At 37.7% G+C, this 25,941-nt stretch overlaps 2 protein-coding genes across 3 annotated transcripts in view; one reads left to right on the top strand and one right to left on the bottom strand.

Annotated features, from left to right (window-relative positions):
* The window catches only part of LOC103678641 (phospholipid-transporting ATPase ABCA1-like), an 8,509-nt gene extending 4,799 nt beyond the window's left edge, over positions 1-3,710 (top strand). The window contains exon 4 of the mRNA XM_040631672.1: positions 1,264-3,710. Within this exon, the coding sequence (XP_040487606.1) occupies positions 1,264-1,477 (214 nt within the window). The 3' untranslated portion in view covers positions 1,478-3,710. The remainder of the gene's footprint in view (positions 1-1,263) is intronic.
* A 1,952-nt stretch (positions 3,711-5,662) lies between these two features.
* NIPSNAP3A (nipsnap homolog 3A) lies at positions 5,663-24,337 on the bottom strand. Of its 2 annotated transcripts, XM_008707899.2 has the most exons (6): positions 24,135-24,333; positions 20,724-20,934; positions 18,727-18,885; positions 17,063-17,212; positions 6,602-6,688; positions 5,663-6,509 (listed from the first exon to the last, which is right to left on the bottom strand). In XM_008707899.2, the coding sequence occupies exons 1-6, from the start codon at positions 24,192-24,194 to the stop codon at positions 6,433-6,435; spliced, it is 744 nt and encodes a 247-aa protein (XP_008706121.1). In that variant the 5' UTR covers positions 24,195-24,333; the 3' UTR covers positions 5,663-6,432. The 2 variants fall into 2 exon arrangements, with proteins under 2 accessions (XP_008706121.1, XP_040487605.1); XM_040631671.1 differs by lacking the exon at positions 17,063-17,212 and having other exon boundaries at positions 24,135-24,337.
* Positions 24,338-25,941: the final 1,604 nt, after the last annotated feature.

Genomic DNA, 25,941 nt, shown 5'->3' with positions numbered 1-25,941 from the left:
ACTCTGGCAACTGTTCCTGAATTCACATTCTAGGTTTTACCAAAAGGAGTTGAACTAAGGGAGGTTTGACTGGGATGTTGACACTGGCATTGAGCTTTGTCTCGGTCAGTCATCTTGTGAAGGTTTTAGAGTGTGAACCCCATGTCTTACTTTGACTTTTCCATCAAGTCATGGTGCTTTAGAGAGAACGAGAGAGCAGTCCACAAATGTGATCCTTTGATATTTTTAGTACGTGCAAGAACAACATAAAGAGTGTGGCTCTGCTTTGTAGAATCTTGAAACTGGAAGGGTTGCTAGAAATGACTATTTCCACATGTCATTTTGAACTTTTATTTTACTGGTGGAGAAGATAAGACCCAAGAGGGTGAGCGTCGTGTTGATGGTCCACAGTGATTCAGCGCTCAGGTCAGGCATCAAGGCCTCGTGATGCTTGCAGACAACCTAGCTCTTCATGTACTGAGCACTCTCACCCCATCCCCTCCAAACCCCAATTCCGAGCTCATTTTAGAACATAAAGGGAATCTTGCCATTCTGCACCAGACTCTGGGCACACTGAGCATCACACAGAGACTCCTTCCCAGGCCCGTGTCATCTGGCATCTCCCTCCCTCCACCACTCATCTCCCATCACTCTCCCTCCTACCTCATCCTGTCCCAGCCACGCTGCCTTCCTGCTGTTCCTCGAACATGGAGTGCTCATTTCGTTTCAGGGGCTTTGTACCTACACTTTCTATTACCTTTGCTTGTAGTGTTGTTTCTCCCCAAATCTTTTCCTGACTCCTTTCTAAGCTTTTATGCCTTGGGAGAAGGTAGTAGTCCCTCTTCTCCTGATTCACTGTCCTCTTATTTTGCTTTATTTTTGGCTGAGTGACGTTTGCTTACTGCCGCATTCCTCTACAAGAATGCAAGTTCTGTGAAGGCAGGGACTTTGTCTTGTTCACCCCAGACTCTCAAATATGCAGAACAGTGTCTGGCACATAGTAGATGCTCAGTGAATATTCGTTGAGTGAACACGGGAACAAGAGACCAAATGCCAGCAGACTGGATTGACTGGAGTTTGGTATCTGAGCATTTAGGGCCTCTTTGTGTTCTTTCATCCTTAACTGTAAAGTGAGTTTGCACTCACGTGGTCTGGGGAGATCAAACAAATGGTGAGGGGGTGGTTGCATGTTTGCGGTGGTTATTGGTGGGCGTGTGCTCCTGAGGCACCAAGAAAGGCCAGGTCCTCTCGGGTGATGCTACCTTTGATGTCCTCCCTTTGCAGAGACATGCCCTGCTCAGTGGGGGAGGAGGAGTGGACCATCACCCCAGTTCCCCAGACCATCACGGACCTCTTCCAAAAAGGAAACTGGACGATGGAGAACCCCTCACCCACCTGCCAGTGTAGCAGTGACAAAATCAAGAAGATGCTGCCCGTGTGTCCCCTGGGGGCAGGGGGGCTGCCTCCTCCACAAGTGAGTCACTCTCCATGTGACTGAGCAGATGGCGGTGCAGGGTAGGCTGGGAGCTGCTGCTTGGGAAGAAGGAATGGCTGACCTGTCATGTCAGGGGGTTGTCTTTCAGTCTTGATCTTCATTCTCATCATAGGGAAAAGCATGTGAAAAAAAAGCATTTTGAAGGGAAGACGCTGGTCCACAAGTTTCTATATCTTAAGGTTGTTTCTCTATTTTGAAAAGTCAGCCTATGTTACTTACTTTTTAGTTAAAACCAGATCACAACACTGAGGATCTGTGGGCTGTGGAAGACCCAAGTCTGGCTTCTCCCACTGAGTTAATGTGACAGAACATACTGTGACAGGCCCGGCTTCATCCCTGCTTCTGCCACAGATGAGCTGATGACCTCAGACAGGCCACTCAGTTCCTGGGCCTCTGTCCTCACCTCTGAATTGCCCATAAAACCTCTGTGGGTCTTAAAACTCTGACAGTTTGTGAGACTGTGAGTCTGGGGAGCAGTTCTGAGCCTTTTTTCTGAGAACAGTTTCAGGAAGAGGCTTGCTTGTGATCTCCCTCTGTTGCTTCATCAGCATCTGGTTGCAGGGTGAGGACCAGCAACTGTAAATGGGTGCGAGAACTTAACGAAGTCCTGGTTACTTCTCCTTAAAATAACAGTGAATCTATTCATCAGTATAACTCCAATGAAGAAAAGAAGTCACTGGGCATGGTCAGTGATACTGCTCCCTAAAAACCTTTGTGACTATGAAGACTCATATCCCACTGTCTATTGTTCAGTAGTTCAGAATAATTTCCTTGGGGACATCTTGGCTTGGCATAAGTGAATGTCCAATGCTGACAGCTGAATGGACCAGCGTCTGTGTTTGGCTGATGGCAGTGCCTGAGCCCTGTGGGCAGGGTCTGGTCACACTGTGGTCCATGTTTGAGGGACATGTGTCATTGCTACCGATTTTGTTTTCTGCCCCAATGTGGTTCATAAAGGCACATGTGCTTTCTTTACTTTAAATTTACAGAGCTTCTAGTTCAGTCATGTTATTAAATATGGTGGTTTTTAAACTGGTTTAATTCAAAGTATGAGTCTCCTATTCCAGTTATACTTTTTCCCAAATCGCATTCCCAGAGGGTTGTATGGATTCCAGGACAGTTTTTTAGTTTTCACTTTTTATATGGACCTGACAAGGACTTGGATTGAAGAAATAGTATTAAAACTACCTATTTTCCTTGTTTTTCAATCCATTTGTTCCTTGGCGCTTTGAAGGAATAAGTGGGACTTGAGAAGAAAAGGAGTCCTTGAAGTCCATTCATACCTCCTGGAAAATGAGATGCCTTATGGCTGCCTCAAAACTTAGCTCTGTCACTACTTCCAATTTTTCCTCCCTTGCCTTTTCCCCAAGAGCCAGTACCCACAGTACTCTGAGCAGTGCAGAGTGGGACCCCTAAAGTACCCTCATGCTAGGAAGGAGCCATGGCTTGTCTATCCAGCCCTCTCTAGCCTACTGTGGTCAGTGCCCATCTGTTTGCTATGGCTCCCCATCTGCTTGCTTGAGACCCATGTTCAGGCCTGAGCTACCAAGTCTAGAGGAGCATCTGAGACGAATAACCACTCCTTCCTCAATGTGTCAGATGCCAGAGTCTATAATCAGGCCCAGGTCCCTTCGCTATCCCACTGGAGTTTCTATAAGCCCCTATAGACCCTTTCTATAAGAGTCAAAAGTTTGCCAGAATCCATTAGAGGTGGCTGTGATGTAACTTCCACAAATTCTAACTTTGAATTTCCTTTGAAGAGGAAATATCTAAATGAAACACGTACATACTCCTGTGGTATCTGCTGCTGAGTGGTATTGTGTTCCACACTGTCTGTGTTTCATGTCAGGCTGTTATTTAGGTACGGTGGGTTATCCCTGGTGACAGTAATTCTCAGTCACCTCCTCTGAGTCAAAGGATTCAAGAAACACTTGAAGTTGGCCAAGGTACTTTATCTATTCCAAGACTTGTCAGGAAAGTGGGCCCAGAGTTGCTGGTATGTGGGAGTCACTGTAGGTCAGTCAGATCATGTAGCAAGCTTATTGTTTAGGACTTTTGCATACAAAGCCATCACTGTTATTTAGTGAGCTTGTGTCAGCCAAGACTGAGCTACTGTGTATATTTAATATTTGAAAGTGTACATCCTGTATATGGAGCATGGCAGTTATTCTTTCTCTTATTTCCTACACAGTATCAATATAGGTCATTAGGAATTTTTTTTTTTTTAAAGATTTTATTTATTTATTTGACAGAGATAGAGGCAGCCAGCGAGAGAGGGAACACAAGCAGGGGGAGTGGGAGAGGAAGAAGCAGGCTCCCAGCGGAGGAGCCCGATGTGGGGCTCGATCCCATAATGCCGGGATCACGCCCTGAGCCGAAGGCAGACGCTCAACCGCTGTGCCACCCAGGCGCCCCAGGTCATTAGGAATTTTATACAAGACCCTTTGTAATGGGCTTATAGAACCATTCTTATAACCAGAATCTTAGAATTTCTTTTCTTTTTTCTTTTTTTTTTTTTAAGAATTTCTCTATTAGATTGCTATGCTATATACTGTTGTTTTAAATTTATTTACAGCTGGAAGAATTTAACTTATTTGAGTAGTTTCACATTAATATTTCCGTACTTACAAATTTTTCAAACCACAGTGTGTGTGTGTGTGTGTGTGTGTGTGTGTGAGAATTTACAACCTGCTATTCTTATAAGGTCAGGAACAGTGGACCAACGTGAATGCCAATAGGCCATTCTCAGACTTCTTTCAATAGTTTCATTATGGTACAGGACTTTTTTTTTTTTTTTTTTTTTTTTGGTTTTTTTTTTTTTTTTTTTAGGCTTTATTTATTTACTTGAGAGAGAAAGAGGAGGAGAGAGCACAAGCACGGGGAGCAGCAGAAGGAGAGGGAGAAGCAGGCTCCCCACTGAGCAGGGAGCCTGATGCAGGGCTCAATCCCAGGCTACAGGATCATGACCTGAGCGGAAGGCAGACACTTAACCGACTACTGAGCCACCCAGGTGCCCTGGTACTAGACTAGAACTCAGTGAGATGTTATGGATTTGTTTTTCAGATTTTTGACTTGAAAATAATCATGTTTAAACTCTGAGTTAAAGAAATGTTTTTATTTATTGAACAGATGTTTTTCCCTAGGCTATTCATCAGATATTTGTGTGTGTTTGTGTGTGTGTGTCCTCCTTGATTGTGTTTTCAACTGCATCAGTGACTCCTCAGATCCTCACTGACTTTCTCTCTCCAGGAAGAGCATGTCAGTGGACATCCTGTGTCCATCTGTGTTATCTCTGAAATGTTCTTCGTCTCAGCCAGTGTTGTGTTCCTGATCCAGGAGTGGGTCAGTGAAGCGAAGCTCCTGCAGTTCATGAGCAGTGTAGATTGTCCTCTACTGGCTCTCCAGTTTTGTGTGGGATACGGTAAGAACACCCATCTGCTGCTGCTTTCTAAATCTCTGTTGGGGCTATGGATTGGAAGAAAGAGCCCCTGTCTCTTCTAAAAGGGTTCTAGCTAATCTAAAGAGGAATGAAAAAGGGAAAGGCAGAAGCAGCTGTATATTTTCATGACACAGAACTGATCTTATGCCAGAGAGAAAAAAAGTCAGTCTACACTGACTGCAAGTAATACCACTGTCACCTAATTTGCTAAGTGACAACTTTTCAAAGAAACACTAAGGTAGAAGACTCTTAGTCAAAACTCAAAACCTCTCTGATAGGTTTTTACCTCCAGAGTTAGGATGTTCTTTGCCTTACTAGGAAACTTATCTGTCCTTTGAATTCTTGAGGACCAGATAAGTGAGAGGTGAGTATGCTTCCTGTTTTTCAGTTTTCCCTCAGATAGCTAATAATTTACTATGTTGTATTTGCAATATATATTAGAAACATAAATTCATATAGCTGTAAATATAGACTACCATGAGAGCTTGCAAGTACCAAATCTAGTTTAAGAAGGCTGAGGTACTCAACTAAAATAAAAATTAAAGTTTTTTTTTTGTAGGAAAATCCTAATACATCTGTGACAGTACCAATGAAATTCTCCTTGTGGGGTTATTAGCATGCTATTTACTTGAAGTAACTTAATACTTACAATAAAAACAGTACATTTATTACTGGCTCATTACCTTATAGCAACACAATAGTTCCAGGTAAGAGGATACAAATATAAAACACAATAAAAGGAATCAGAATGTATCTGAAGGCTTTTATTAGGGCAAACATTTCCATAACCACAAATATCTCATTATCACAGATACATTGTCCCAAGTATCTTTGTTAAATAGTAATCCAAGGTGAACTAAAAGTTAGCAAAATAAATTGTAAATGAAGACATTTCAGCATATAAACCAATGAGTCTTCAACAGTTTTTAATATGAGGATCTAATAACATTATTTTTCATATAAATAGTTATTAATATAAAAACCAAAATTAGTAGAGATGATACAGATGATATTGTACTTTTCCGTAATAAACATGTTTAATATTTTTATGACTCTCATTTAGTATTACAAAATAAACTTTACTGGACAAAAACTTTTAAAATTTCAGAAAAATAGACATGAAAAGGTTGACAATGTATATAAATAATTTAAAAATATTATCATAGGCATGGAAATGTGACATAATCATTTCAACATAAGGAAATGCTATAAAAGCAGGGAGTTGTCAAAATAGAGTACAAAAGATATTCTGAAACAAATGAAAAAAATCAAGATCTTGTAGGAATGAAAACAATTTTTAATGTATGACAGATACTGAAATGCCAAAGGGAAAATGAACAGAACTATTTCGTCTTGGTGGAGACAATGGACAGAGGTAGCTTTTAAAAATGCAAAGGACATAGCAAATTAACTTACCACCTCCTTCAAATAAAAATAAGAATCTCTTGGGAGAATTTAAGCACCATTAGCAGACGCATCTTATAGCAGTTAATGAAATGCTTCGTATTTCAATGGAAAACTATTTCAATGGTGAAAATGACATAGGAATCAGAAGCATATTCTGCTGAGACTCAAGGAAGTTAACACTCTCCCGAACTGGAAAAAAACATTTCATAAGAAGGCATATAACGTTAAAAACCAAATCAAATTTGTTATGAGAATAATTCATGCCTAGTGAAATAGCTTACCAGCTGCCACAACCCTGGGATCCTCGTGAGACTGATGTCTCCCAGCTGCACGACTGTCTGCACTCTCATTCCACCAAAGAACATGAACTGCAGAAATAAACCAAAAATAGCTTCTAAAGACTATGGCGTTACTACAAGTAAGAAATACAGAAAAATTAATCAGAAACATTAAGTCTTGTTCTTTAAATCAAAATAGTGAATATCCAAAAGGTAAAATTAAGTATGTTAGTAGTAAGATTTCAGAAGGGCTCAGAGATTTGGGAGAGAAATTTATAAATTAATCAATCAAACTGGTTTTATAGATGAAGAAACAGAAGGCTCTAAAGGGAAAGTAAATAACACACTAAACACACAATTAAGTCTAGAATGAGGCCTCATGACTTTCTAATACCTTTTAGTTTATTTAAAAAAGGAAGATTATAAAATAATTGTGTTTACCACTGAAAATTTTGATGATACGAAGAAGCAAAAGTAGCATAATTTTAACCACCTCAAGAGAACCTCTATTGACATTTAGAGCATTTCTTTTAAACAAATGAGTAAAGTCAAATTGGGGCAAGCTATATATTACACTTACCAATAGATTTTAAAAAACCAATAATGCGTATTTCCCATGGTAGTAACCTTAATTTTTAACAGCTATGTGAATTCCTCCCTATAGATATAAGAACTTTTTATCCAAACCCCTGACCTATTAGATTAATATTTTATTTTTGAAATATGGAATAAATGTTTTTGTGCATAATATTTTACAAATTTTTAATAACTACAATGTAAGTATGTTAGCTGTATAGGAAAGTGCGGATAAAAAGAGAAAAGAGGAGTCATTTCTATACCACATAGAAAAAAAAAACTTTCATATTTGCTGTATCTCTTTCCATATTTATGTACATACATATATGTACTTTTATGAATATGTATTTATACACACATAAACATGTAAATTTACAGTTATATAAATACATGATATAGATGATACATATTTTTTTCTGGATTATATGCATACTACATAAAAATGTTCCTTTATTGTAAATAATACTGACATAAACTTCGTTAGAGCAGCATCTATATATATATCTATAATAACAAAGTTGATGACAACTACTACTAATATTTATTGGGTGTTGATTATGTCAGACCTGGTTTTAAGCATTTTGCATATATTAACTCATTTAGTCTTCATAATAATTTTAGGTGGTAGATTATTAGTATCATCATTTTATGGATGAGGAAACTAAGGCACAGTGAGGTTAAATAACTTACCCAGGCTCACAAAGTTCTAAGTGGTGAAGCTGGGATTCAAACCCAGGCAGTCTGGATCTGAATATTCTCTTAATATAAACTCCTAAAATTTAAATTCAGAGAACCAGAGTATATCTTATATATACATACACTTACAAATATACAGTGTATATGTTATACACTGTCCTCCAGAAATGAAGTACTCAGCATATTACCATTCTCCTAGTACACTAACAATGAATTAAGATTAAAAAATGTGTGCGCACACACATTTTCTTTTCTTTTTTTAAAAGATTTTATTTATTTATTTGACAGAATAAGAGAGCAGGAGAGCACAAGCAGTGGAAGTGGCAGAGGGAGAGGGAGAAACAGGCACCCTGCCGAGCAGGGAGCCTGATGTGGGGCTCAATTCCAGGACCCTGGGATCATGACCTCAGCTGAAGGCAGTCACTTAACCAACTGAGCCACCCAGGTGCCCCTTCTTTTTTTTTTTTTTTTTTTTAAAGATTCATTTATTTTAGAGAGAGAGCACATGTGTGCATGAATGGGGGGAAGGGCAGAGGGTGAGGGAGAGAGAGAATCTCAAGCAGATTCCCCACTGAGTGCGGGGCCCAGTGCAGGGCTTAATCTCATGACCCATGAGATCATTTACCTGAGCTGAAATCACAATTTGGACACCTAACTGACTGAGCCACACAGGCGCCCCAAGATTACAATATGTATGCACACACATTTGCATAATTTTTTCTTGTAAAAGTTATACATGTCCATTATAGTAAATTAGAAACTTAAAAAATCTTTAATCTCATTATTTAAATATGGCTATATATTTTGTGTCATTTGAAATTTCCTTCTTGTATAACTAAATACACCTACATATCCATGCATATTTCCTTAATATTGGCAAAAACAATTCAAAAAATTAAGGCTTTTTGCCCAGGGCAGCCCCAGAGTGGCCTCTTACAACACAGGAACTAAGCCCTGCCCACAACTGGCAAAAAGTGCTATTGCAGACAACTGGACTCCGGGCAAATATGGCTCAGCCACAATAGTAAGCTATATGCAACACACATTGGAAACACTCTGGAAGGGGCAGGTTCTGGTGAACAGGTGACACTGCACTGCAGAGCACTACATGACATCTTCTTCATAAGGCCATTACTTGCCTAACACATAGAAAGAGACACAGAGAATTAGACAAAATGAAGACATAGAAGAATATGTACCAAATGAAACAACAGGACATAATCCAGCAAGAGAACAAAATGAAATAGAAATAAGCAATATACCTGATAGAGAATTTAAAGTAATGATCATAAATATACTCACTGTGCTTGAGAAAGGAGTGGAGGATCTCAAAAAGAGATAGAAAATATAAAAAAGAACCAGTGAGAGATGAAGAACTCTGTAAATGAAATTAAAAAATACACTAGAGGGAATATATAGTAGATTAAAGGGAGCAGAAGAATGGACCAGCGAGCTGGAAGACTGTAATGGAAAACAATAAAGCTGAACAGGAGAAAGAAAAAAGATTAATTAAAAAAAATGAGAATAGGTTAAGGGAACTCAGTGACACCATCAAGTGTAATAACATTTGCATTATAGGGATTCCAGAGAAAAGAGAGAAAAGGGGCAGCAAATTTATCTGAAGAAATAATAGCTGAAAACTCAAGGAAACAAATCCAGGTTCAGGAGGCACAGAGAGTTCCCAACAAAATCATCCCAAGGAGGTCCACACCAAAATATACAGTAATTAAATGGCAAAAAGTACTGATAAAGAGAAAAATTTAAAAGCAGCAAAAGAAAACAAAACAGTTATATATGAGGGAAACTCCATAAGGCTATCAACTGATCTTTTCAGCAGAAACTTTGCAGACCAGAAGAGAGTGGCATGACATACTCAAAGTGCTGAAAGGAAAAAACCTGCAACTGAGAATACTCTATGCAGCAAAGCTATCATTCAGAACAGAAGGAGAGAAAAAGAGTTTCTCAGATGAACAAAAGTTAAAGGAGTTCATCACCAGTAAACCAGCCTTACCAGAAATGTCAAAGGGGATTCCTTGAATGGAAAGGGAAGACGGTAAGCAGGAGTAAGAAAAGGAGGAGGGGAAAACATTTCAGAGGTACATATAAACTTAATAAAAGTAGTAGATTGATCACTTATAAAACCAGTATGGAGGTTAAAGACAAAGCAGTAAAATCAAGTATATCTATAAAAATCAGCCAAAGGATTCACAAGGAGATGTAAAGTATGACACATATACCTAAAACGTAGAAGGGAGGGGAGTTAAGATTTAGTGCTTTTATAATGGGTTCAAACTGAAGTGACCATCAACCTAACATAGACTGCTATATGCATAAGATGTGTATATAAACCTAATGGTGACCACAAATCAAAAAAACGGTAATAGATATACAAAAAGTATAGAGAAAGGAATCCAAGTATATCACTAAAGAAAGCCATCTAACCACAAGTGAAGAGAGCCAGAGAAGGAACAAAGAATAATAATAAATAAAAAAAAGAGTAAGTTACAAAATGGCAATAAGTACAAACCTATCAATAGTTACTTTGAATGTAAATGGACTAAATGCTCCAATCCAGGTGACTGGATAAGAAAGCAAGACATCTATATGCTGCCTAAAAGAGACTCAGTTCAGACCTAAAGACACATGAAGACTGAAAGTGAAGGGATGGGAAAACATTCATCATGCAAATGAAAAGAAAGCTGGGATAGCAATGCTTATAGCAGACAAAATAGAAATGGAAACAACACTGTAATGAGACATAAAGAAGGACACTACATACTCATAAAGGGAACAATCCAACAGGAAGATGTAACAATCATAATACTTATGCACTGAACATGGGAGCATCCAAATACATGAAGCAGCTATTAACAAACATAAAGGAAGTAATTAATAGTAATACAATAATAATAGAGGACTTTAACACCCCACTTAAATCAACGTCTAGATCATCCAAACAGAAAATCAACAAGGAAACAATGGCTTTGAATGACACACTGGACCAGATGGATCTAGCAGGTATATTTAGAATATCCCATCCTAAAACAGTGGAATACACATTCTTTTAAGTGCACATGAAACATTCTCCAGGACAGATCACATGTTAGGCCACAAAACAAGTCTCAACAAATTTAAAAAGACTGAAGTCATACCACACATCTTTCCCAACCACAATGCTATGAAATTAGCAATCACAAGAAAAAGTCTGGAAAGACCACAAATACATGGAGGTTAAATAACATGCTACTAAACAATGAATGGGTCAACCAAGAAATCAAAGTGGAAATCAAAAAATATCGGGAGACAAGTGAAAATGAAAACACAAGGGTCCAAAATCTTTGGGATGGAGTAAACGCTGTTCTTGGAGGGAAGTTTATAGTAATATAGATCCACCTCAAGAAGCAAGAAAAATCTCAAATAAACACCTGAAACTTACACTGAAAGGAGCTAGAAAAAAAGGAACAAACAAAACCCCAAACCAGTAGAAGGGAATAATAAAAGATCAGAAATAAATTAAATAGAAACAAATAAAAAATAGAACATATCAATGAAACCAGGACTAGTTCTTTGAAAAGAGCAAGAAAATTGATAAACCTTTAATCAGACTGTTCAAAAATAGAGAGGATTAAATAAAATCAGGAATGAAAGAGGAGAAATAACAACCAACACCACAGAAATACAGAGGATTAGAGAATATTATGAAAAATTATATGCCAACAAATTGGACAACCTAGAAGAAATGGATAAATTCCTAGAAACAAAAGACCTCCTGAAAATGAATCAGAAAGAAACAGAGGGGCGCCTGGGTGGCACAGCGGTTAAGCGTCTGCCTTCGGCTCAGGGTGTGATCCTGGCGTTGTGGGATCGAGCCCCACATCAGGCTCCTCCGCTATGCGCCTGCTTCTTCCTCTCCCACTCCCCCTGCTTGTGTTCCCTCTCTCGCTGGCTGTCTCTATCTCCGTCAGATAAATAAATAAAATCTTTAAAAAAAAAAAAAAAAGAAACAAAATTTAAGCAGACTATAAAAGTGATGTAATTGAATCACTGATCAAAAAACTCCCAAAACACAAACGTCCAGGACCATATGGCTTCACAGGTGAATTCTACCAAACATTTGAAGAAGAGTTAATGTCTATTCTTCTCAAACTATTCAAAAAAATAGAAGAGGAAGGAAAGCTTCCAAGTTCATTCTATGAAGCCAGCATTACCCTGACACCAAAACTAGATAAAGATACTACAAAAAAGAGAACCACAGGCCTGATGAACTTAGATGCAAAAATCTATAACAAAATATGAGCAAATCAAATCCAACAATACATTAAAAAAATCATTCACCATAACCAAGTTGGATTTATTCCTGAAATGCAAGGGTAGTTCAATATTTGCAAAGCAATCAAATGATACATCACATCAATAAAAGAAAGGATAAAAACCATATGATCATTTCAACAGATGTAGAAAAAGCATTTGACAAAGTATGACATCCATTCACGATAAAAACCCTCAACAAAGCAGGTTTAGAGGGAACATATCTTAACATAATAAATGCCATATGTGAAAAACCCAATGCTAACATCATACTCAATGGTGAAAAACAGAGCTTTTTCTCTACATTCAGGAACAAGGTAAGGAAAAAGAGGTCCACTCTCACCAATTTTATTCAACATAGTACTGGAAGTCCTAGCCACAGCAATCAGACAACGAAAAGAAATTAAAGGCATCTAAATTGGTAAAGAAGAAGCAAAACTCACTATTTGCAGATGGCATGATACTATATATAGAAAATTCTAAAGACTCCCACCAAATACTACTAGAACTGGTAAATGAATTCAGTAAAGCTGCAGGATACAAAATCAACATTAAGAAATCTGTTGCATTTCTATACACAAATAATGAAGTAGCAGAAAGAGAAATTAAGAAAACAATCCCATTTTCAATTATATAAAAAATAATAAAATACCTAGGAATAAACTTAACCAAGGAGGTGAAAGACCTGAATGCTGAAAACTATAAAACACTGATGAAAGAAGTTGATGATGACACAAACAAATGGAAAGATATTCCATGCTCATGGATTGGGAGAACCAATATTTTTAAAATGTCCATACTACCTACCCAAGGCAATCTACAGATTTAATGCAAGCCTATCAAAACACCAACAGCATTTTTCACAGGACTAGAACAAATAATCCTAAAATTTGTATGGAAGCACAAAAGACCCTGAATAGCCAAAGTAATCTTGAAAAAGAAGAACAAGACTGGAGGCATCATAATCCCAAATTTCACGATATACTACAAATCTGTAGTAATAAAAACAGTATGGTACCAGCACAAAAACAGATGCATAGATCCATCATAGATCAACGGAACAGAACAGAGAGCCCAGAAATAAACTCGTATTTATATGGTCAATTAATCTTCAACAAAGGAGGCAAAAGAAAAAGACACTCTTCAATAAATGGTGCTAGGAAAAATGGCCAGCTACATGCAAAAGAATGAAACTGCACCACTTTCTTTCACCATACACAAAAATAAACTCAAAATGGATTAAAGACCAGAGGTACCTGGGTGGCTCAGTCAGTTAAGTGGCTGCCTCTAGCTCAGGTCATGATCCCAGGGTCCTGGGATTGAGCCAAGCATCGGGCTCCCTGCTCAGTAGGGAGCCTGCTTTTGCCCCTCCCCTTTGCTCATGTGCGTGCTCTCTCTCTCTCTCTCGCTCTTTCCCACTCTCTGTCTTAAATAAATAAAATCTTTTAAAAAATGGATTAAAGACCTAATTGTGGGACCTGAAACCATAACTCCTAGAAGAAAACACCAGCAGTAATTTCTCTGACATTAGCCGTAGCAACATCTTTCTTGATATGTCTCCTAAGGCAAGGGAAACAGCAGAAATAAACTATTGGGACTACATCAAAATAAAAAGTTTCTGGGGTGTGCGGGTGGTTCAGTTGGTTAAGTGTCTGCCTTCTGTTCAGGTCATGATCCCAGAGTCCTGAGATGGAGCCCCATGTCAGGCTTCCTGCTCAGCAGGGAGTCTGCTGCTCCCTCTCCCTCTGCCTCTTCTCTGGCTTGTGCTCTCTCTTTCTCTCTCTCACTCTTGCTCTCAAATAAATAAAATCTTTAAGAAAATGAAAAAAAATAAAAAACCTCTGCACAGCAGAGGAAACCATCATTAATACTAAAGGACAATCTACTGAATAGGAGAAGATATTTGTAAATGATATATCTGATAAAATATATAAAGAACCTATATAACTGAACACCCAAAAAACAAATAATCCAATTAAAAAATGGGCAGAAGACATGAATAGACATTTCTCCAAACAAGGCATACAGATGGCCAACAGACACATGAAAAGATGCTCAACATCACTCATCATCATCAAAACAAATCTAAACCACAATGAGATATCACTTCAAATCTGTCAGGATGGCTAAAATTAAAAAAACACAGGAAACAGCAAGTGTTGGCAAGGATGTGGAGAAAAAGAAACCCTCATGTGCTGTTGGTGTGAATGCACACTGGTGCAGCCACTCTGGAAAACAGTATGGAGGTTCCTCAAAAAATTAAAAATAGAATTACCATAGGATCCAGTAATTCCACTACTGGATATTTACCCAAAGAATATGAAAACATGAATTTGAAAAGATATGCACCCGTATGTTTACTGCAGCATTAATTATAGTAGTCAAGCTATGGAAGCAACCCAAGTTCCATTGATAGATGAATGCATAAAGAAGTTGTGGTATATATATATAACGGAATATTACTCAGCCATAAAAAAGAATGAAATCTTGCCATTTGCAACATATGGATGGATATAATACTAATGGATATAATGCTAAGCAAAATAAGTCAATCGGAGAAAGACAAATACCACATGATTGCACTCATAATGGAATTTAAGAAACAGAACAGACAAAGAAAAAAAGAGACAAAGAGCCCTGACTCTTAAATATAGAGAACTGTTGGTTGCCAGGGGGGAGGTGAGTGGAAAGATGGGTAAAATAGGTGAGGGGAATTAAGAGTACACTTATCATGATGAGTACTGAGTAATCTATAGAACTGCTGACGCACTATATTGTATTCCTGAAACTAATTTAACACTGTATGTTACTTATACTGAAATTTAAAAAAATGAAAAATTAAAAAAATGTCAAATATAACAGGTAAGCCTTTTTATTTATATTGCCAATTTTTTGAGGGAAAATGAAGCAGATATGAACCCAAAAGTTTAACTCATTTTTCTCTGACCTAATACCATATCTATATAATGTATCCTTATCAGGTAAAAACTGGCATCTCATTGTTTTAATCTGAATCTTCTTTAATACATTTTTAGTAGTCATCTGTGTCTACCTTTGTAGAAGTATTTATTATTTATTTATTTTTTGCTTTTTGATTTCATTTTAGGTATTTTGGGAGGCACGAGGTTTGACCTTTGTATAATAAAATCATCAGTTTATTCTCTTTTCCCTTCATAGTTTCTTCATTTGCTTTTTGGCTTAGAAATATTGTTTCCATATACATTATTAATTAAATTCATCTGTACTTTGTTTTAGTAATTGTATGAATTCAATTTTTTAACTGAAATCCATAATCCATCTTGATTTTATTTTAGCATATTGTATAAGATAGGCATCTAATATTTTTTTCTCCTCTTCATATATTTTCCAAATTGAATATACATCTATTACATATATATTAGTAGAGGTTGGCTTCCTGAGCCATGATTAGCTCAGTTTTGGATATGTCAGGTCTGAGATGTCCATTGGACATACAGTGGAGAAGATGAAGAGGCAACCAGATAGTACAAGTCCTTCAAATATTTATGAGCTGTTCTTAGTCATTTATCCTTTCAGGTAAACATTACAAACATTTTTCAGAGTTTGCCACAAGAAAACTCTCTGAAATTCTGACTGGAGTATCTTTCAACTTTAAAAATTAAAGATCCCAAATAGGTATTTTATTAAATTAATAAACCACATGCTTATATCATATATATATTACATATACTTAGTGGAAAATTGGTAATTTTTTTTCTTTGGGCTTGTCCATGTTTTTAATATTTATAATAACTACATATTACTTTTTCACCCCTAAACAATCTTTCTAGCCCAAGTAATGTTATTTAAAAAAAAAAAAAATCACAGAGACATCTGAATGGTGCAGTTAAGTGTCTGACTCTTGGTTTCTGTTCAGGTCATCTCAGGGTCTTGAGACTGAGCCCTTCATTGGACTCCACACTCAGTGTGGAGTCTGCTTAAGACCCGCTCTCCCTCCACCCCTCTCCATCATTCTCTCTCGTGCATGTGTGCTTTCTCTCTCTCTCTAAAAATAAATAAATTTTTTTAAAAAATTCAAGAAGCACAAACTTCTAGTTGCAAGATAAATAAGTTTTGGGGCTGTAATATACAACATGATGACTACAGTTAACAATTCTATATTGTATACTTGAAAGCTAAAAGAGAGTAGATCTTAAAAGTTCTTATCATAAGGAGAAATAATTTGTAACTGTGAGGTGATGGATGTTAACTAAACTTATTGTGGTGATCATTTCACAACATATAAATATATCAAATCATTATGTTGTATACCCTAAACTTCTATGTCGATTTTATCTCAATAAAACTGGGAAAAAAGGAAAAAAAAATCATTAAAAGTACATTAGGAGGAAAATAAGGTGATGAAAGAAATAGGTGACTTTTTCAGGTTCCTTCCAGTATTTAAAATTTTATCATTTTGATGTATCAGGGAAAAGAACAGTTTAGTATTTAAAAAACTTTATGAGGTGAATAACATTCTTTTTTAAAAAAATATTTTTATTTATTTGAGAGACAGAGATAGTGACAGAGATAGCGAGAGAGAGCACGAGCAGGGAGGAGCGGGAGAAGCAGGCTCCCAGTTGAGCAAGGAGCCCTATGCGGGGCTCGATCACAGGAGCCCAGGATCATGACCCGAGCTGAAGACAGACACTTAACCGACTGAGCCACCCAGGCCTCCCAGGTGAATAAAGTTCTAAATAAGATGTAAAACAGGTTTGCTCAACCCTTAAAATTACAAAGCTAAAACTTGGACAATAAAAAATAAAATATACTCCATAATAAGAACAGAGACAAACTGATCAAAGGAACTTAATGTGGATCACCCATATATTTTGCAATTTCATAAGAAGAAATAGACAACTGTACCTCTGTTGAGCACTCCATATTCTGCATGGAACACTCCAACTAGTTTTGTGTAGCCTCGATTGATATGAGCATGAACTGCCCTTTTAAATGGGTCACCCCACAGAGCTGGCCCACCAGGTTTCATCTGAAAAGTAGCAAGTTCATAGATTCCTAGAATAGGGAGAAAAATAACTATTTTATAGAACACATTCAAGCAATTTCTAATCAAGTTCAGTTTGCTTCCAGTGGAAGGCTAACTATATATATAGATTTTGAGGATCATACCCACATACATGTTTATGTAGACATATTTACTAATAATTTGCATTGTTTTTCTTTGCTTTTATGTTTAAAAAGTCCTTGTCCCAGTTTAAGGGTCAGTTGTTAAATTTATCATACAGAACAAACAAAAATGGATGGAATCTATAGTTAAGGTATTATCTAAGCTATTTTTAGAATATAAAATTTGTCAGTAAAAGTTAGTGAGAATTTATGATGCAATAGTACTTTTTAGTTGCCTGAGTCATATTTTTATAAAAGAAATGAATAAAGGACGTATTTCCAGTCTCTTACAGTTCTATTCTTCTTACCAATTTCTACCAATTTATCTCTCTCTATAATTTCCCCTGTAAGATTCCATTTCCAACAGGAACAGCAAGCAAATAATGAACCTGAAGTGACTGTCTCCGAGTTCTGAGGAAAAAAATAATTCTAAAAGAGATGGTTTTATTACTCCTAAATATCCAGGTAAATATTTGGAAAGCATTTTACCTTCTGGATGGAAGTATAGACCAGGTGAAGAGAAGGAAACCAGGGGACAAGTAGATTTAGAAAGTGAAAGAAAAACATGCAAAGTTACTGAAGAATCATGAATAACACAGAGGAAAAGAACTAAGATTTGATACTTTCTGAGAAGCCAACTAGTTCATTTAGTTAGTGCTGAAAGCTGAGGGGGAGCTAAGAGGGTAAGTTTCTAAAGACTTTTCAAATCTCTTATAATCTAAAACACACTACAAAGTTGGGAATAATGGGGGAAATAAGACAACATTTAAATTAGTTTGCTTTTGCTAATCTGACCTTTGTTTAAAACTGGACTGAGGTAATAATTTCTTTAAGTCAGCAAGAAGTGAAATCAGCAAGAAGACAAATCTTTAGGAATTACTTTCAAACTGAGAAATAAGAAAGAGGAAGACATGAAAGTTAAGACTATAGTAAAGCAGCTTTGCAGTGCAGTTAACTCATTCCTAGTCAGTTTTATAAGCAAATATATACTTAAGATTTAAGATTAGTTGTAGTTTATGGAAAAATACTTTTATATTTAAAAGTTTATGTTATTTTAAAATTATGACAAAGTATCACATAGCATCCCTCACCTACCCACAGATGTGTTCTCTGCTCCCAAGGCCCAACTTCTCAACCTTTACTGACCATGTTAATGTTTTCTATAATATAGCTAAGCTTTAAGAATCAATAAGATACCAATATGGAAAAACACTTCATTATTTAATGGTCATTTCTTAAAAAGACAAGCTAAGAGCACAATCTATTTTTATCTGAACAATTAACATATGTTCCTATATTAAACAAAGATTAACTTCTTTTCCATTAGAATTTGAGTTTTTATAGCTTAAAATCTTTAATGTTTTCTCTATCGGAATCAAAAGTGACTAAGGGGGAGGACTTACCTTCTTTTGGAGGCTTTTCTGGTTTGCACCATGGCACCAAATAAGTAATCTCACTCTCTTGTTTATCAATAAGAGCCAAATTTGGAATGAGGTATTGTTCTTGCCATTCCTTATCTTTGGCCAATGCTTTCCGAACTTCAGTTCGATGAGCAAAATTATCTATGGGAAAAGGAGTAAGAAAACCAAAAATTACTGATTTAAGATCACCTGTGTTTCTTCTGTTTCATTCAGTTCACCATGTGTTCATCAAGGGCACAGAAGGACACTGTATTATATCACTAGAGATAACATACAGATGTGACATCTGTCTCCCAAGTTTCTCGTGGCCTGAAAGGGCAGTAGAAATGTAAACAACTAATGCTAATGTCATGTAGTGGGCTTTACAGACTCTACCACTTAGTAGGCAGTTAGGTTAACTCATGTTAAGGTATTAAATCTTTCTGTGCCTATTTCTTAATCTGTAAAATGGGGATAATGATATAGTATCTCCCTCTAGTGTTGTTAAGATTAAATGAATTAGTAAACAAGAGGAGCTTACAACAGTGTTTGGCACCTCCTTAGAACTCAAAACACATTAACTAGTCTTATTAATTTAATCGAGGCATTTAAATTATAGTGGCAGTTTAGGGTATTTTTCTATGGTGGTCGTGGTGATGGGTGATCAGGTCAAGATACACCTTGAATTACATTTAACGTAAATGAAATTAAGATGCACTTTGACAGCTATTGCTTTGAACCAAGAGCTTCCAAAGAAATAGTGCTGATTCTCTTATTGTCATCCCTTCTTTTTTACTCAGTACTATTTCTCTTCTCTGTTTCCCAAACAAGTACATATATTTGTTAACATATGGGCCTAGTACTACATTTAACTATTAAGGCCTCATAAGACTAATGGTAAAATAGTTTTCTATGGTTTATGCTGAGGATAAGGAATAATATCTATCCTAGAGCTTAAGTAAGTTTTATCAGGACTGTACAAGCAGTTTTTTGTTTTTGTTTTTTTTACTGAGATACAATTCAGTTGGTGGTGCATTAAAGCATAAATTGTGTCTTAATGGGGTTTGTTCTACTACAGTTGGGAAGACCCCTAAACTGTGGACATGCTAAGTATAGAATGAGCACTTTTCACATTAAAGTATTTTATGACTATTAACTTTGGAAACAGATGACCAAATACTAAATGAAATTATTAAAAGCTTTTGGATATCATGATGTACTACTGTGGACTTCAGGATAATTAGACAATGGAGTAACAAACATTCTTGGGATTCCAGTAACCATACTCCTTCCTCTACTAAACCAGGGGTGGATCAGTTTCAATATGGGAAGAACTCTAATTCCTTTTCCTTTACTTCCCTAAACTAGTATAATGACAGTGAATTCCTTGAAACTCTGGGGTATAGAAATAAAATAAAAGTGGTCCAAAACCTAACAGATTTATTATATCCTACAGAAGGGTGAAGCCTTCAAAGTTTACTATCATCTCCTATTACCTTCTATTTCACTAAAGTCCCTAGACATTTGAATAATTTCTGTTGAAACACTGATATCCCCTATAGCTTCAAAAAAAAATTCTACTTTGCTTTTATGATCTTAAGCCACTCGGGTTCTTGCAATCACTGCTTTAAATTTTTTATAAACCATCTTTACAAAAAGCTATTCTTAACTTTCCCTAAGAATTAGAGTGTGGTTCATAATTTTATGACTTGAAATCTGAGATGCCATTTTCTCACTGTCACATTCTCATATGCTAATAAAAGGTTCCAGCAATGAGTTACTATAGGTATACCACTGGGAGGCACAATCCCTTAATTTATTTTTTAGTATTGCTATTTAAAAGTTTTACTTCACCTGTATGTATTTATAATAATATGTATGTATTTATAGTACTATAGATCCAAGAACTAAGTCACTAAGTCGTGGGTAACATCTATCAGAATGAAAATCTGTACTGAATACTTAAGCTGATGACTCATACTTAAGCTGATGACTCATACCATACTTCCAAATATGAAACACTTTATTCATTCTGCCTCCAAATTCTACACTCCAGTATCCAACCAATTCAGAGTGAGCTGTCCGAAGATGAATGTTTTTCTTAGTATTTTCCAGGAACTCATTCATCTTTGAGGGCTTAAGATAATAGGTACGAAATTCATAGAGTGTTCCATCGTATTGTCTGGGGCCTGTAGCAAAGGATGAGCACACCTGAAGAAAGATAAGGCAAATTTAAATATTTTGGGAAGGTAGGGTTTATAATATTATGTTACAACCAAATCTGAATCTGGAAACAAGGGACAGTCAGTAGACTAACAATCTGTACTTCTGTGGTCCTTTCTCCATAGATAATTTGTTTAGAGAGATCAGTAAAGTGAACTACTTTTAAGTATTACAAATATATAGATACTATGTCCTTGTAGGTTGTCTACCTCTAGTTGCTTTTCCATGAGAACGTTCTTCTAAGAAGCCATTGGGGCAATTTCTTTACCCAAAAACTACAATTAGGATCCTAATAAGTTTTGCAAATAGTTTAATTATCCCTTATTTAGTCAATATTCCATCTTTAGTCAATATTATGTTATAATTAAACATTTAAAACAATTTTATAAAATATACAGTATTTTGGCTGGCACAATGAAAATGTGTTTACTAGCAGAAAATTCTTTTTTTTCTTTCCTTTCTCTCTCTCTTTTCTCTCTCTCTCTCTCTTTCTGGGTTCTTGAAATAATGGAAATTGCTGGTCAGGTCAAAGTATTTCCTAAATCCAATGAAGTAGACCACTGGTCAAAAAATAGGATAGAGGGGCACTGGGGTGGCTCAGTTGGTTAAGCACTGAATTCTTGATTGCCACTGAGGTCATGATCTAAGGGTTATAAGATCCCTGCCTCTAGCTCTGTGCTGAGCATGGAGCTTGCTTAAGATTCTCACTCTCCCTCTCTCTGCCCCTGCTCACTGTACTCTCGCTCTTAAAAAAAAAAAAAAAAAAAAAAGGATAGGAATTTAATGTAATAGGAAACTATAACCTATCCAATTGCATTGTAATATAGTCATAGAATGTGTAAAGCTAGAAAAAGGAAAAAAAGTCAATGAGTCACAATTGTCTGAGTCATTGTTTTGTTTTGTTTTTTTAAGATTTTATTTATTCACTTATTTGAGAGAAGAGTGCACATGAGCCAGAGGTGGGGGGTGAGAGTGGGGGTGGTAGTGCGGAGGAGCAGAGGGAGAAAAGAAGACTCCATGCTAAGGGTGGGAGCCAGAGGTGGGGTTAGATCCCAGGACCCTGAGATCATGACCTGAGTTGAAACCAAGAGTTGGACACTTTAGCTGCCTGAGCCACCCAGGTACTCTTGAGTCATTATGTTTTTAATTATAGATGCAGTCTGAAGAAGGGCATTTAACCCACCCAGTTATACCATGTTAATGGAAATGCTTTTTAAGAACCATTAGTTCCTTTTGTAATAGTCATATATTCACTATGCAAATTTTTAATTTGGTTCTCTGAGTGAACTGAACTTTCAGTGGGAAATGCTTTGCCAGAGATTATCCTCTGTGTGTTTATATGTGTATATATCCACACAAATACAGGTACATAAACACAGACACAGTCATATGGTATTCTAGTTTACAAATCCATCTTACATAAGTTTGGTTAGCATGTGCACATTTCCTAAAGCTGATTACACCAGCATAATCTATTATAACAGTTTTCATACCTGTAAAGCTATAGATGAATTTTGGGCTTATGCTGACTACCTGATACAACAAATCAAAAGCAGTAGACTTCTTGCTCTGACGTATATATATATACATATATATATATATATATTTTTACAAAGCACCATAGTATATGTATTTTACTTGTGTGTAAGGCTGAATTATAATCATCTATCTTGAGCTCATCCCGTTCATGTCTATGATGAGTTATATTCTTATTGTCTGACTGACATTTGCCATTAAAAACAATTGCAGCTGCCCCTACGTTTGGCAGACATTCTTTTTTGTGCCTTTTTACTACTCTAATAACAAAATGCTATGCAAATGAAAACTGCCTAATATTATAGCTTAAAAATATTATAAATAAAATATAAATGTATAAAAAATAGGCCAATGGGGTACTTGCGACAATTGCTTTTGTTTTTCAAGTATTTTGTATTTGGAGAACAAAGTAAGTGATCACAGGCACACAGTTTTATTGTTTTTTGCAGAAACGTACAAGAGGAAAGCTCAGGGAGAGGTTAAGAGCAATGAAGCAATGAGATGTGTATGTGTGTGTGTGGGAAGGGGTGAGGTGATTTTTGTTGAGGGACACTAGAACTATGCAACCACAGTACAGGACCAGTATGCTAGGGAAGGAAACATGAGTGCTTCAGGCTCCCTGATCTCCAAAAAAAGGCTCATTTTGCGCAGCACTGACTTCCAATTCACTTATGAGAACTGGCTGACATTTAATAATCAAAGTTCAGAATAAAGTTGTAAGGAATAACTCTTGGCCCTGCCCCACTAGAGTGAGAATCAGTTAAGATTAAAGACTGGATCGCTAATCTTGAGTAACAGGCCATTGCTGGTTCCTCAGTCTTCAGCAGAAAGTCAGTCTCTAGAGTAGTTTCATCCCCTTCCACTTGTGACCTTCCAGAAAAGTACAAGCTAAATAGCAAAGGAAAAAAATCTGTAGATTCACAGAATAGGCCAAGTCCCGACAGTGAATCACAAAAATCTATTGTGTGTTTTTCTCATCTAAGGTTAAACGTGTTTGTTAACATCCTGCTTGCCAGGAGGTTCGTGGCCCTGCCTGGCTGAGACACCGCCCGCAGGACGCTCCACCACCAGGGCCCTGCCCTCCTCTTCAAGGTTCTCTGCAAAATGCTCGGAAGTTGTGTACATTTTGTTTAAACGGTGGAGGCCGGTTTTTTCGCCAGCCTTTGGCTGACCTACTTCTCCTGTACCTTTTGTCTGGAGGGGGCGGTGCTTGTCAAACGACAAAATCAATAGGAAAGGTTCGACTAGCAAGGACCAGGCACTGGCCCCAACGTGGCAAACGCAGGGGCTGGAGCTTCAGGGGTGTCCTAAGGGCCGCCTGGCACCTAGGCCAGAAAAACCGTGTTCGCAGTTGCTCCCGAATTGTCCGGGAGGCGACACTGGCCACCGGACCTCCTCCGAGCTGCGCCCCGCTTCCTCCCGCGCGTCGTGGGATGCCCCGCCTCCGGGGCCTGGGACAGCCACTACAACCTCCCCGGTGGCTCCACGCCCGCAATCTGCACAGGCGAACCGGCTGGGCGCATGCGCGGCACTCGCGGCACTCGCGTCTCTGCGAGCAAGTACGGTAGCGCATGCGCGGGGCCGCGAGCTCCACGCTGACGCCCGCTCCCCTCCCCCAGGGCACGGCTTGGGCGCTTCTCCGCGGCCGGTACCTGAGGCGCGAGCGTCCGCGCAGCCAAAGCCCTAGTCAGGCCGCTTCGGAAGACGAGCATGGCGCAGCTTCGAGCGCTGGGAAGGACAGCCAGCCGGTACTCTTTCTTAGATTCCTCCCGTTAGGGCTTACCCTCCTGGAAAAGAGCAGCGACCGGACTCCTGGCGGACGCAGTCTGGGGCGGGACTCAGCTGCGTCAGCTCCGCCTCTGGTGCCGAGAAGTGCGGTGGCACCGCCCCGACCGCTCGCGTGCTCCGTGGCCCAGCCCCGGGCGCGTTCGGCGGCACGTGCTTTTTGGTCCTCGGTTGTTTCCTCAGACATTCCTAACCAAAAGTCAGAGGGGACACTGGAATTGGCTGAAGCCGGAGATCGTTCCTTTTGCACTTTTCTGAGCCCATCACCTTGTCTCCACGCGCTGTTGCGCACAGTCCTGAAGAGTTCGTGTGCAGAATGCGTGTGTTTGTCCTTTTAAGGGAGTAAGATGCGAACACGCGTAATGCTGTGCATTTAAAATCGTGGAGGTTTTTGCCGTGGTTAATCTTTAGTCGGGGTGATTTACGTAAAGACCAGGGAGCCTTCACTTTTCCTCATGAAGTACGTCCTCTTTCCCTAATCGCCACCCCAGCATAACCTCATAAGGCTTCTAATAATTTACGTTGTACTTCCCAGGAGCTCCCAAGAATGAGGGTGCTGAACCAGACGTGAAAAAGTGAAAGTTCAACATACACTGTTTAAAACTAGATAATTCTGTAAACCTGAAAAGCAGAACAGCTGACGTTATGATCTAGTCAGTCAGTAGTCCCTGTCTCTGGTTATTGGTCACCAAAGTAACACCTTCAGCATTTCATGCTGTTTCTTTTAATGCCTGTTTGTAGGCATTTTCTGCTATTTCTTTATTTTTTTTTTCAGTTATAGATAGTATCTATTGACTTTTATGCAAGAGGATTTAAGTCTCTATGTACCAGTCCATCAAAATAATTTTCCTTCCAGCGTTTAATGCTTACATTAAAAATAGTTATTTGATTTCATTAATTTACATTATCTACATTATGTTAACATTCTTGTTAATAATTACATTATTGCAAACAATGTCATATTACATTATTAGGACTAAGGAATTAGTTGTACTTTGTGCAAAGAGTTTTCAATGATCTATTCAGCAGAAAGTAGATTTTTAAAAATTGTAATTCCAGAGGGGATGAGTCAGTTTTTCTGGATGATGGGCATCAATTTCTAACTCATGTAGACAAAACAAAGCATCATCTGTACCCAGACTGGATCTTTAATGTTTAAATTTATTTTCTTAGCCTTTATCCCCTCTGGAATTAACAACTCTTTCACTTGTTCGACCCATATTTGTTAAATTTCTTTTATGTTTCAAGCACATTTGCAGTAACTGGGGTACAGAGTTGAACAAAAGCGAGAGTTCTTGTCCTCTTAGAACTTGAAGGTTAGGGGAAACAAAGAAATGAAGAGAAAATATGTCAGAGATTAATCAATACTATGAGGAAGAACAAAGTAAGTTCTGAAGAACAGAAAGTGTTGGAGGGAGGTAGCAGAGACTGTTAGCTGTTTATCATTATCCATTCTCCTTCTGTCCCCCTTTTTAAAAAATTTGCAGTAGAAACTGTGCAGCTTGGTGCAGGCATGTGACTGAGTCCTGGCCAGTGCCTTTATTTAGTGCATTTATGACTTTACTGTAAGTGATCTTAAGCAGTGTAGGAGGGGTGGTTCTCCTTTTTGGCCCTTTCTTATTTCTGCATGCTGAAATGTGGATATAATGGGAAAAGCTCTTGGATTGTGTGGTA

Source organism: Ursus maritimus, unplaced genomic scaffold (genome assembly GCF_017311325.1).
Source record: "Ursus maritimus isolate PB19 unplaced genomic scaffold, ASM1731132v1 scaffold_17, whole genome shotgun sequence".
In the NCBI taxonomy this organism is placed as follows: domain Eukaryota; kingdom Metazoa; phylum Chordata; class Mammalia; order Carnivora; family Ursidae; genus Ursus; species Ursus maritimus.
Note: the sequence above shows the minus strand (reverse complement) of the source record. Positions and strands in the feature narration are given on the sequence as shown.

Excerpts from the sequence above, each read along its gene's own strand:
- NIPSNAP3A (XM_008707899.2), bottom strand. The coding sequence starts at position 24,194 with ATGCTCGTCTTCCGAAGCGGCCTGACTAGGGCTTTGGCTGCGCGGACG. Across the intron at positions 17,213-18,726 it reads AGAAAAGCCTCCAAAAGAAG|GAATCTATGAACTTGCTACT; the intron begins GTAAGTCCTCCC and ends TCCCTATTCTAG. Across the intron at positions 6,510-6,601 it reads TCCCAGGGTTGTGGCAGCTG|TTCGGGAGAGTGTTAACTTC; the intron begins GTAAGCTATTTC and ends GTTTTTTTCCAG.